Raw genomic sequence first — 13268 nt, 5'->3', positions numbered from 1 at the left:
GGGATTACAGGCATGCGCCACCACACCTAGCTAATTTTTTTTGTATTTTTAGTGGAGATGGGTTTCACTGTGTTGGCCAGGCTGGTCTTGAACTCCTGACCTCAGGTGATCCACCTGCCTTGGCCTCCCAAAGTGCCAGGATTACAGGTGTGAGCCACTGTGCCTGGCCTACAATACAATTTTTTCAGTGAACAGAAGATTTGAGCACATACTTCATCAAAGAAAATGAAAATGTATAGCACTTGAAAAGATGTTTAACATCATTAGTCATTAGTGAAATGCAAATTAAGATCACCATGAGCCATTACTACATATCTGTTAGAATGGAGAAATTACAGGTGGCTCACGCTTGTAATCCCAACACTTTGGGAGGTTGAGACAGCAAGATCGCTTGCCCTCAGGTGTTAGAGACCAGCCTGGGCAACATGGCGAAACCCCTAGGAAATTTCTACAAAAAATACTAAACAGTAGCCAGGTGTGGTAGTGTGCATCTGTAGTCCCAGCTACTCGAGAGGCTGCGGTGGGATATTGGCTTAAGCCCAGGAGAGAGAGGCTGCAGTGAGCCAAGATTGCACTACCATACCCCAGCCTAGGTGACAGATCAGACCCTTTCTTAAAAAAAAAAAAAAAAAAAAAAATTCTTTAAAATACAATGTCAGGCCAGGCACAGTGACTCATGCCTGTAATCCCAGCACCTTGGGAGGCTGAGGCAGGCAGATCACCTGGGTTTGGGAGTTGGAGACCAGCCTGGCTAACGTGGTGAAACTTTGTCTCTACTAAAAATACAAAAATAGCTGGGTGTGGTGGCACTTGCCTGTAGTCCCAGCTACTTGGGAGGCTGAGGGAGGAGAATCACTTGAACCTGGAAGGCGGAGGTTGCAGTGACCCTAGATAGCCCTACTGTATTCCAGCCTGGGTAACACAGTGAGACTGTCTCAAAGGAAAAAAGGTCAAATGCTGGTGAGGATGCGGAGGACCTGGAGCAAGTGAAATGCAAATACAGTGTCAAATGCAGGGGATGTGCGTTGTTACAGCAACTCTGGAAAAGCTTGGCACTTCCTCGAAAAGCTGAACATAGAATTTTCAAGTCACTATACTGGCTAGGAAAAAAAATAAACATCGAATTGCCATATAATAATAAAGAGTAATAAAAACATATCTCCGCACAGAGACTTGTATGCTGCCTGTAATCCCAGCACTTTAGCAGGCCAAGGTGGGAGGATCCCTTGAGGCCAGCCTGGGCAACATAGCATGACCTCATATCTACGAAAAATAGAAAAAAATTAGCCCAGCGTGGCGTCTGTAGTCCCAGCTGCTTGGGAGGCTGAGGTGGGTGGATTGCTTGAGCCCAAGAGGTCAAAGCTGCAGTGAACTATGATAGTGTCACTGCACTCCAGCCTGGGTGACAAAGCAAGACCTTTTCTCTAAAAAATAAAAGACTTGTATGCAAATGTTCAGAACTGAAATAACCCCAATGTCCTTCACCTGGTGAATGGATAAACAGATAAACAAATTGTGCTATGTTCAGCTCATGGACAACTAAGCAGTAAATAGAGCTACTGACATACATATTACCGTGAATGAATTTCAAAAGCATATACAAAAAGCCAGACTCAAAAGTTACAATAATGAATGATTCCACTGATAAGAAATTCTACGAAAGTTACAATAATGGATGATTCTACTGATAAGAAATTCTATAAAAGGTAAAACTAGGCCAGGCATGGTGGCTGATGCTTCTAATCCCAGCACTTTGCGAGGCCGAGGTGGGTGGATTACAAGGTCAGGAGATAGAGACCATCCTGGCTAACACGGTGAAACCCCGTCTCCACTAAAAATACAAAAAATAAGCTGGGCGTGGTGGCGAGTGCCTGTAGTCCCAGCTACTCGGGAGACTGAGGCAGGAGAATGGCATGAACTTGGGAGGCAGAGGTTGCAGTGAGATGAGATCATGCCACTGCACTCCAGCCTGGGTGACAGAGTGAGACTCCGTCTCTATTAAAATAATAATAATAATAATAATAATAATAATAATAAATTAGCCGGGTGTGGTGGCGGTTGCCTGTAGTCCCAGCTACTCGGGAGGCTGAGGCAGGAGAATGGCGTGAACCCGGGAGGCGGAGCTTGCAATGAGCCGAGACTGCGCCACTGCACTTCAGCCTGGGTGACAGAGTGAGACTCTGTTTTTAAAAAAAAAAAAAAAAAGAGGCAAAGAACTACAGTGACAGAAGCAGATCAGGATTTTCCAGGGCCAGTGAGGAGTCGGGGAAAGGGTAATTATAGTAGGGTTGACGGGATTTGGGGGTTGGTGGAAGTATTCTAAATCTTGATTATATTGGTGGTTACATGCTCTATATATTTGTCAAAACTCATTGTACTGTATACTTACATGAGTGAGTTTTATTGCATGTAAATCATACTGCAGTAGGCCGGGCTTGGCAGCTCATGCCTGTAGTCCCAGCACTTTGGGAGGCTGAGGGAGGTGGATCACAAGGTCAGGAATTCAAGACCAGCCTGACCAGTATGGTGAAACCCCGTCTCTACTAAAAATACAAAAATTAGCCAGTTGTGGTGGTGCGCACCTGTAGTCCCAGCTACTCAAGAGGCTGAGGCAGGAGAATCGCCTGAACCTGGGGAGGCAGAGGTTGCAGTGAATCAAGATTACACCACTGCACTCTAGCCTGGACGACAGAGCGAGACTGTCTCAAAAAAAAAAAAAAAAAAAAAAACTACAGTAAAACTGCTTATTTAGGCCGGGTATGGTGGCTCATGCCTGTAATCCCAGCACTTTGAGAGGTGAAGGCAGGAAGATCACCTGAGGTCAGGAGTTCGAGACCAGCCTGGCCAAAATGGTGAAACCCTGTCTCTACTAAAAATATAAAAATTAGCCGGTTGTGGTGGTGGGCGCCTGTAATCCCAGCTACTTAGGAGCCTGAGGCAGGAGAATAACTTGAACCCAGGAGGTGGAGCTTGCAGTGAGCCGAGATCGCACCACTGCACTCCAGCCTGGGCAACAGGGCAAGACTCTGTCTCAAAAAAAAAAAAAAAAAAAAGACAAAATAGAAAAACCACATAAGTATTCACTTTATTGCCAGCAGGAAAACCATCACTTCCTGCCTTATTGTTGTTTAAAAACACAAATTCACCCATAATAAATCATGTGATAAACTGAGGGGCTGCAGTTTGCATGTGACTGAGTGACTTGCCAGTGTGACTGTGTTGCAGGTGCCAGAAGACACATCTCAAGGGTTGGTCACCAGACGTTGCCAAGAAATATAAAAAGAGAATCTGAATGCGACCCAGGCACTAGCACACAGCAGTACGCTTTTATTTTGCCGGAAGAGCCTGGGGCACAGCCCATGCATTGACGTTTGATCTTGTTTCAGCTAAACTAAATATGTCTGTTAAGATTTTTTTTTTTTTTTTTTAATTTGAGGTAGATTTAGGTGTGAGGGGAAAAAGTTTTCAGCCATTTTCCTGGCATAGACCTTACAAAAGAACCACTTTCTTTAGCTGTGTTTGCTGAGGGCGTTGGTGAGGGTTTGAGATCTTATTAGTTGGCTTGCTGCTAACTGGAAATTTAAGATGGTTGGGGGAATGCCTGACTCCACGTTTTACCTAAGCTCTCTCTGAAAAGGGATCTCCCCAGCAAAATCTATAGTGTAATCAATTACCAAGGGAGTGGCTGAAAGTGCTTAATATGCTTAAGCTGGCTTCAGAATGCATGTTCTGTATTACAAAGAACCTGGGTAGAAAAAAAACAAATTCATCTGTATGGTTTTTTTTGTGTGTTTGTTTTTTGAGATGGAATCTCACTCTGTCGCCCAGACTGGAGTGCAGTGGCACTATCTCGGCTCACAGCAAGCTCCGCCTCCCGGGTTCACGCCCACCACCACGCCCGGCTAATTTTGTTCTTGTATTTTTTAGCCAGGATGGTCTCGATTTCCTGACCTCGTGATCCACCTGCCTTGGCCCCCAAAGTGCTTGGATTGTAGGCATGAGGCCTCCTATATGATTTTTATAAAGGGCATATCTAAATCAAAATAATCCAGGAAGTGACAATAAAATAAAAAGGTGGAAAAGTTCATGTTGGACAAATGCTGACAAAATGAAAGTACCATAGCAATATTAGTGTGGGATAAAACAGACTTCATATTGATGAAAGATGTAATCTCCTAAAAGAAATAACAGTTATACCTGCTGGGCACGGTGGCTCATACCTATAATCCCAGCACTTTGGGAGGCCGAGGCAGGCGGATCACGAGGTCAGGAGTTGGAGACCAGCCTGGCCAACATAGTGAAACCCCATCTCTACCAAAAATACAAAAAAATAAGCCGGGCGTGGTGGCGGGTGCCTGTAATCCCAGCTACTTGGGAGGCTGAGGCAAGAGAATCGCTTGAACCTGGGAGGTGGAGGCTGCAGAGCTGAGATCATGCCACTCCAGCCTGGGCGACAGTGAGACTCCGTCTCAAAAAAAAAAAAAGAAATAACAGTTATGAGTGCTTGTGAACATAACCTTAAAATATATAAAGGAAAGCTAAAGGAAAAGTCTGATGGAACACAAGTATATATTGACAAACCACAGTCTTGGTGGGAGATTTGAATATATTTCTCATGAGTCAGCAGATCAAGTGGATAGAAAATAAGTATATAAAAGATTTTAATAACACAGTTAGATACATGTAATAGAGTTTACATGCTCTTCAAAGCTTGTAATAAATCAACTTGCAAACACTGATTTTAAGTCCTTCCACAAAGAAAATATCAATAAAATAGGGATATAATAAGTCACTTCCCTCCTAGGGCGATAGTGTGTATAAAAGTGCTTAAGGTGTAAAGCCTTAGAAAACATTTGTTCCTTTTAATGCCCTGATTTGTTTTATCCTAGGAACTGCAGCAGTAGGACACACAGACAAGATTGGGAGATTGAAAGAACTCTGTGAGCAGTATGGCATATGGCTTCATGTGGAGGGGTAAGCTGGCGGTCAGGCTGGTGGCTCCATTCAGGCCTGCAGAGTCCTCATGAGGACTGGACATCCAGGCTCTCATTTTGGTGACATTTATCACGAAGGGCTCTTTGGGTCACAGATCACAAAATAACCCAAATTGGCTTAAGCCGAAAGAGATCTTATTGGCTCACATAACTACGAAGAGCAGTGCCAGGACTGCCTCAGGCACGACGCCAACTAGAATTCAGTGTCTTACTCCCACCTCTGCTCCCCCAGTTACAGGCACTGGGCTTGGTTTCCTCTCTCTCTGGACAGATCTTCCTGTTACAGTGCAAAGTAGCTGCAGAAACTCCAGCCTTCTTTCCAGCTTCGTGGTCAGCTGGAAGTCCTAACAAGTCTCATATTGAACCAGCCACTGTGGCCAGCGAGAAGTAATCCTCTGATAGTTCAGGTTCTTCGCCCTCCTCTGGAGCAGATAGTGGTGTCTCCTCCCCACAAAGCTCATGTTCTGCTGGAGGAAATGGGGGTGGCGCCCCAGAAGGCTGTTGGAGGGCCATTAAGAGAAGCAGGGGGAACCGATGTGGGCAGCCAGAGTAGCCCATATCCACCACATCATACAGGGAGGTTTCTTTTTGGTCCCTAAGTAAAGAATGATAACTGGAAAGTGAGATCCATGAAAGAGAATAATACTCCCATTATACTAAATGAGCAGGGTTAGTTCCTGAGACACATTTTTATTAAAGTGCATTTTCAGGATTTTCCTTCATTTGTGTGAAGCACATCTTCTGTTGCTGTTATAAAAGCTAATAACACATTAAAAAGATATTTAAGTGTCAACTTGCAACAGCACAACCTTTATTTTTTTAAGTACATAGTGAATAAGCAACATTAATTAGTTCTTAGGCTGGTGTTTTTTCTTCCAGTGTGAATCTGGCAACATTGGCTCTGGGTTATGTCTCCTCATCAGTGCTGGTATGTTGTTGATTTACTGAATATTGGTGTTTTTAAGAAGGAATTTAAAATCACTCAGTCCCTCATAGCTCTTCACAGTTTTTATGAACGGAGGAGGGTGTTGGGTTTGTGTATTCTGATAATCTAATGAAGAGTTGTTCTTGTTTTGGTAGGCTGCAACCAAATGCGACAGCATGACGATGACTCCTGGCCCGTGGCTGGGTTTGCCAGCTGTTCCTGCAGTGACACTGTATAAACACGATGACCCTGCCTTGGTCAGTTTCCCCTCCCTGGGGAGGGAGTGGGTGTGGCTAATACACATTACTGGCTTTGGGGGCAAAATACAGAAAAATAAAGGAAAAAGTGAAAAATACCCATAATTTCACTTCTATTTCATTTTTTAAAAGAGAAACTTGTGAGACTTTTTTTAGTGACATTTTATGATTGCCTAATATTCTGTCACAATTTAATTATTCTCCATTTAAGAACTCGCAGGATGTTTTCAGATTTTGTTACTGAAATAGTGAAGCAGTGAACGTCTTTCTGTATTTCTAATTATTTCCTTAGAATAGGTTCCCAGATGTGGAATGACTGAGTGGGGGAATTTTAAGCCTCCTGATCCACATTGTCCAATAAGTTGCAACTTTTTTTTTTTTTTTTTTTTTTTTGATACGGAGTCTCCCTCTGTCACCCAGGCTGGAGTGTAATGGTGAGATGATCTTGGCTCACTGCAACCTCCACCTCCTGGGTTCAAGTGATTCTCTTGCCTCAGCCTCCCAAGTAGCTGGGATTACAGGCATGTGCCACCACATCTGGCTTATTTTGTATTTTTAGTAGAGAGAGGATTTTACCATGTTGGTCAGGCTGGTCTTGAACTCCCGATCTCAAGTGATCTGCCTGCCTCAGCCTCCCAAAGTGCTGGGATTACAGGTGTGAGCCACTGCACCCGACCACATTTTTTTTTTTTTTAATTGTAGTTGTGGGCCAGGCGTGGTGGCTCATGCCTGTAATCCCAGCACTTTGGGAGGCTGAGGCAGGCAGATGGTTTGAGCCCAGGAATTTGAGACCAGCCTGGGCAACACGGCGAAACCCCATCTCTATAGAAAAATACTAAAGAATTAGCTAGGCATGGTGGTGTGAGCCTGTAGTCCCAGCTACTCAGGAGGCTAATGCGGGGAAGCTGATTGAGCCCTGGAGATCAAGGCTGCAGTGAGCTATGATCACACCACTGCACTCCAGCATGGGCGACAGAGTGAAAACAAAATCCTGTCACAAAAAAGAAAAAAAAAAATAGTGTGGTTCTTGATAATATAGGTCAGCATGCAAAATAAGGTTTAAGTGATTTCTGCTAAAACACTGTCTGCTGTCTTGCTCAGCTAATAATGGCCAGGTGTTTGAGGATGCTCAGAGCTACTTTCGAAGTGGGGAGTCTCCTAGGTTCTGGGATGTGACCCATCTGGGTTTTCTACTGGCTTTTCCTGGCATTGCCACTCCTGAGCTGTGAACCCTTGGACAAACTGAGGTCTCTGAGTGAAGTTACCTGGAATACTTAGCTCTTAAGAGTTGTTGAAAGATCAAATGGAAAATGTAAGCCAAGTGACTAGTATGGCATCTAGCCCATACTAAGTGGTAGCAAATGGTAGGTGGTTAGTTCTATTATGAGATTGCAATGGTTTTGATTAATAAACCTCTTTTGGCTTTTTTAGACTTTAGTTGCTGGTCTTACATCAAATAAGCCCGCAGACAAACTCCGTGCCCTGCCTCTGTGGTTGTCTTTACAATACTTGGGACTTGATGGGATTGTGGAGAGGATCAAGCATGCCTGTCAACTGGTGAGTAGAAGCCTGACATTTAAATGAAAGACTCTTTGGCCACAGCAGAGATAGAAAAACGTCTCATTTCTGTACCTTCCGTCCAGAATGTTGTTGTCTGGATTGACTGTCTTGTGAGCCAGTGACTAACTGCCCTGCATGTAAATCTTTCTTGTTCAGAGTTCTGGGAGAAAGTGCTGGGTTGTCTGTCCCAGCATTTGTGTGCCGATGAAATCAGATGAAAAGGAACACCATTGTCAGCATGGGATCAGAAAAGAAGTCACAGATGACTTCTGAGGAGTGGAGAAGGGTGCAAAAGGTGGAGGGGTGGGGAGCAAATGTTCCCCTTAATTGACTGACTATGGCGAAGGAATGGGAAGGTTACAGGGTGATTGTGGAGGGCATGGATATTTTGAAAACCAGCTGGCTTGGGTTCCCAAATTGCAGGGCTCTTGGGGACAATTCTAATTCTCTCTCCATTTTAAATGTGTTCTAATTGTGAAAAATACATAATTATGCTATATTTCAGTGTTTTAGACCAATCTTCTATAACAAAATACCTTAGACTGGGTAACTTATAAACAACAGACATTTATTGCTTACAGTTCTGGACGTGAGAAGTCTCAGATCAAGGTGCCAGGAGATTCCGTGTCTGGTGAGGGCCCGTTCCTCATAGATAGTACCTTGCATGTGGCCTCACATGGCAGAAGGGGTGAACACAGTCCCTTGAGCCTCTTTCAGAAGGTCACTAATCCTGTTCATGAGGGTTCCATCCTCATGCCCTAATCACCTCCCAAAGGCCTCAACTCATTTGGGATTAGGTTTCAACAAAGGAATTTTGTGGGGACATAAATATTCAGATTGTAGCATTTAGAAAGCAAAAAAACAGGCCAGGCGCGGTGGCTCACGCCTGTAATCCCAGCACTTTGGGAGGCTGAAGCGGGCGGATCACGAGGTCAGGAGATCGAGACCATCCTGGCTAACATGGTGAAACCCCGTCTCTACTAAAAATACAAAAAATTAGCCGAGTGTGGTGGCGGGCACCTGTAGTCCCAGCTGCTTGGGAGGCTGAGGCAGGAGAATGGCGTGAACCCGGGAGGTGGAGCTTGCAGTGAGCCGAGATCGCGCTGCTGCACTCCAGCCTGGGTGAGAGAGCGAGACTCCATCTCAAAAAAAAGAAAAAGAAAAAAAAAAACCAAGGTCATATTTACTCAGGGTTAGAGCTGAGCCCTACCTAAGCTCAGAAGTGCGTCACCGTTTTCTTACCTGTGAAATATATGTATGACACAGGATTGCCAGGATGGCTTAAGGAATGAATACAGGAGAGCTCTTTCTGTAGTGTCTGTTCATATAGTAAATTATGCACGTGGGTTGAAATCTTTGTTTTAAATATATTCTTGGGGAGTTGGCACTTTCTTAAGTATCATTTCTATATTTAAGAAAAATAGGTGGCCGGGTGCGGTGGCTCACACCTGTAATCCCAGCACTTTGGGAGGCTGAGGTGGGCGGATCACCTGAGGTCAGGAGTTTGAGACTGGCCTGGCCAACATGGTGAGACCCCCCGTCTCTACTAAATATACAAAAATTAGCCAGGCATGGTGGCAGGCGCCTATAGTCCCAGCTACTCAGGAGGCTGAGGCAGGGAGAATTGCTCGAACTTAGGAGGTGAAGGTTGCAGTTAGCCAAGGTCATGCCACTGCACTTCAGGCTGGGTGACTCCATCTAAAACAAACACACACACACACACACACACACACACACACACACACGAAAAACAAGTATTTTCATAGTGCTCTAGCAGTAGTCCCTTTGTTCATCATATGTTAGGATAGTTCAGTAGTTTTAAGATTTGTGCTGTGGGCCGGGTGCGGTGGCTCATGCCTCTAATCCTAGCACTTTGGGAGGCCCGGGCAGGTGGATCACTGAAGCCCCAGAGTTCAAGACCAGCCTGGGCAACATGGCGAAATCTTGTCTCTACAAAAAATACAAAAATTAGCCAGATGTATTGGCGCAAAACTGTGATCCCAGCTACTCAGGAGGCTGAGGTGGGAAGATCACTTGAGCCCAGGAGGTCAAGGTTGCAGTGAGCCCAAATAGCACTACTGCACTCCAGCCTAGGCGACAGAGTAGGACCCTGTCTCAAAAAAAGAAAAGAAAAAAGATGGATGCTCATTATGTTTACAGAAGCGGTGCATTTTTTGAAAAGTGTCTCACTGTGCTGTTAACTCACTTCTTGAGATGTGGTTCTTAGGAAAGAGAAGCCTTAATAACTTAATTTAGAGACGGTTTAGGCACTCGGAGATTTTTTCAGTTCCCCTTGGCTATGAGTGCAGAATGATGCCATTAACTACCAAACCCTTGAGGTCAGCACAGCTCTGGCATCTTCCTGCAGGCAGAACCGTATGCTTCTGAGGAATTGAATGCTGTCCTGCTGCCGACTCACGGGCTAAATGCATGTGTTAAACTGCATGGACATTTAGCAGACATGGTCATCTGTATATAGCCATGCCTTAGAGTCCCCAGTGGAGCGTACATTTCCTGAGAGCGCAAATCAGCATTCGCCTCCTCATCCTCCTCTTCCTTCTCTTGTTTCTCTTCTTCAGTAGTTATTGACACCTCAGTGTCAGGCACCACGAAGTACTTTCATGCATCATCTCATTTGATCCTGCAGCTTCACTAGAATGTAAGTTCCACTCATGACAGTGTATTCAGAATTAATTTTCTTGAAGAAAAAAAGGAATTTCTTGAGGGGCTTTCTACTGTCCAGTACTCAGTGAGTGTCTGTTTAATGAATGTACTCCAATCCCATGAGTTAGATACGATTAGTGATGAGGGACCTGGGATTGAGACATTAGTCTAGTGACACTACATTCTAGACCGCCTTCCTAAGCACTTGCTGTATTGCATATCAACTCATTTAATCCTCACAGCTTAGCGAGATACATACTGTCCTCCCCATTTTATGATTGAGGGAACTGAAGCACAGACAGCTTAAATAGCTGGTGACTGGCAGATGAAGTGACTTACCCGTAGTCCTGCAGGTGGTAAGTGGCAGCATCGTGCTCTTATCACCAGCTCTTGAGTGCGCTGTGTCCTCTCATTTGTCATTGGTCTCCCCCAGTGTTCGGTACTGTGCCTTGCACGTGTTTAATTATACTCAGTAGCTTTTGAATGAAAGACAGACTTACATTGCAAATACTACAGATTTCTGTGTCTTATTAGAAACTGCTTTTCTTGAATTACTAATGTAACTTTTAAATGAAAGATTGGTGAATATTTACAGATGTTGAAATACAAAAATGGGTGGCTGAACTTAGAAACCACCAAGTCGCAGGTGACTTTGCCTGATATCCATGTTCACAGACCTCCACAGCCCCTGGTGAAAACCACTTCTGCATATCCGTGTCCGTTTGATTACACGTGCTATTTTTTGTCATTTGCAGAGTCAACGGTTGCAGGAAAGTTTGAAGAAAGTGAATTACATCAAAATCTTGGTATAGTATATAATTTCATATGTTTTCAAAACATAACTTTTTTTTAAACTTCGGCAACTTAGAATGATTTTAGAACTTTAGAATGATTTTCTCCACATTTCAGTGGAATTGTGTCAGCTCCAGTGAAAACAACAACAACAAACTGCCTATATTTATACAGTGAGCCTGAAGCGAAGAAATTTGAACCATACAATGTTTAATTCCTACGGTGCTTTTCATAGACTTTATTTATTGTGTTAAAGTTCAGAATTGCACGAAGATAAACACCATTGACTTCAGCTGCCCAAGGCCTTGGGCACACTCATCTTCCCAAAATGAAAACTCACTGTGTGCCTCAGAATGCTTTGGGCTTCTCTTTCTGAAACCTTCTGCCATCAGTTTTCATTTGCATGAAGCGGGAGAAAGGGAAAAGGAAATGGCCCTGCTCTTGTCTTCTGATACCTTCCTGAAGTGAATCCAACAGAGATTGCTCCCTAGGCATAACTAGACAAGGAAATAAGGATTTAGGAGAGAATGAGGATCAGTTCAGGTTTGATTGTTTTTGTGTTTCGCTTCATTGTATTTTAGAACTTCAGGAAATATATGTCAAATTCTGATTTAAATAGGTTCACTGAGTGTTTCTTTGACAATTCTGCAAAGTATGCTTAAGTTTACAACTAACATTTGAGCGTATTTGGGGTTCAAGTCAGTAGAGTTTATTTTTCTTTTAGAACATGGTTTGGTTTTTTGGTTTTTTTTTTTTTTTTTTTTTTTTTTTTTTTTTTTTTTGAGACGGAGTCTGGCTCTGTTGCCCAGGCTGGAGTGCAGTGGCTGGATCTCAGCTCACTGCAAGCCCCGCCTCCCGGGTTCACGCCATTCTCCTGCCTCAGCCTCCCGAGTAGCTGGGAGTACAGGCGCCCGCCACCTCGCCTGGCTAATTTTTTTTGTATTTTAGTAGAGATGGGGTTTCACCGTGTTAGCCAGGATGGTCTCGATCTCCTGACCTCGTGATCCGCCCGTCTCGGCCTCCCAAAGTGCTGGGATTACAGGCTTGAGCCACTGCGCCCGGCCGGTTTGGTTTAAATACAAAAAGTAGCCGAGCGTGGTGGCACACACCTGTAGTCCCAGCTACTGGGGAGGCTGAGGTGAAAGAATTGCTTGAACCCGGGAGGCAGAGGTTGCAGTGAGCCGAGATTGTGCCACTGCACTCCAGCCTGGGTGACAGACACCCTGTCTCAAGGAAGAAAAAAAATACATGGTTTTGTTGAAGGGGGTGTGTCTACTCTGCCTTCTGAGTGGGAGTCTGGAGCCAGTTGACCCGAGTTCTAGCTCGGTGGGGGATTCTAGCCTTGGACGAGGAAGTGGACCACTGGAAAAGCAGAAGGCATGAATCTAAGTTCAGAGGCCTGGGCCCTACTCTGAGCAGTGCCACAGGGTGACCCTGTGACATTGAGTCATTTTCTTTCCAGGCCTGTGAGCTCCACTGTCAAAGTATGTTGGTTGGACTCCTCTGATTGCAAACAGAGAAGCAAATTATGGCCTCGCTTGAACAAGCTGTTAGGAATCCAGGCAGTGCTGGGCCTGTCTGCTTTCCTGCCCCTGCCATGCTGAGCGCACTCAGCTTTTCCTCAGTCATCGCTGCTCCCTCATTCTCAAATCGGGGGACCCAGTGGTGCTAATCACCAGTTGTTTTGGAGCATCTCTGTAGGCCACGCTGGCCCAGGCAGAAAGCCTGCTCTGTCCCTTCTTCCAATGGCTGTTTTCTCAGTAGAGGATACAATGATTGGCTAACACCATGAGGTGTTATGGTCTGTGAGTCATTGTTGTCATCACCGTCATCACCACCGTCCCAGCTGCTGCTTGTGAAATGCATGCATGGTATTAAGTACTTTACATGCGTTATTTCATTTAACCCTCCCGACAATCTCCTATGTACATGCTGTTCTCTCTGCCTGGAAACACCGTTTCCCACCCCCTCACCCCCAATTCTTTTTATTTTTTTTGTGATGGAGTCTCGCTCTGTAGCCCAGGCTGGAGTGCAGTGGCACGATCTCGGCTCACTGCAACCTCCGCCTCCTGGCTC

General features: G+C 44.8%; 1 protein-coding gene across 16 annotated transcripts in view; it reads left to right on the top strand.

Annotated features, from left to right (window-relative positions):
- The window catches only part of PDXDC1 (pyridoxal dependent decarboxylase domain containing 1), a 61387-nt gene that overhangs the window by 33045 nt on the left and 15074 nt on the right, over positions 1-13268 (top strand). For all 16 annotated transcript variants that reach the window (XM_077987157.1, XM_077987162.1, XM_015125682.3 and 13 more), the window contains 5 exons: positions 4890-4974; positions 5874-5922; positions 6075-6176; positions 7608-7733; positions 11156-11206. In XM_077987157.1, coding sequence (XP_077843283.1) covers positions 4890-4974; positions 5874-5922; positions 6075-6176; positions 7608-7733; positions 11156-11206 — 413 coding nt within the window. The remainder of the gene's footprint in view (positions 1-4889; positions 4975-5873; positions 5923-6074; positions 6177-7607; positions 7734-11155; positions 11207-13268) is intronic.

The sequence above is a fragment of the Macaca mulatta genome, chromosome 20, assembly GCF_049350105.2.
Source record: "Macaca mulatta isolate MMU2019108-1 chromosome 20, T2T-MMU8v2.0, whole genome shotgun sequence".
NCBI classification, from domain to species: domain Eukaryota; kingdom Metazoa; phylum Chordata; class Mammalia; order Primates; family Cercopithecidae; genus Macaca; species Macaca mulatta.
This window is presented reverse-complemented; position numbering and strand designations above follow the sequence as displayed.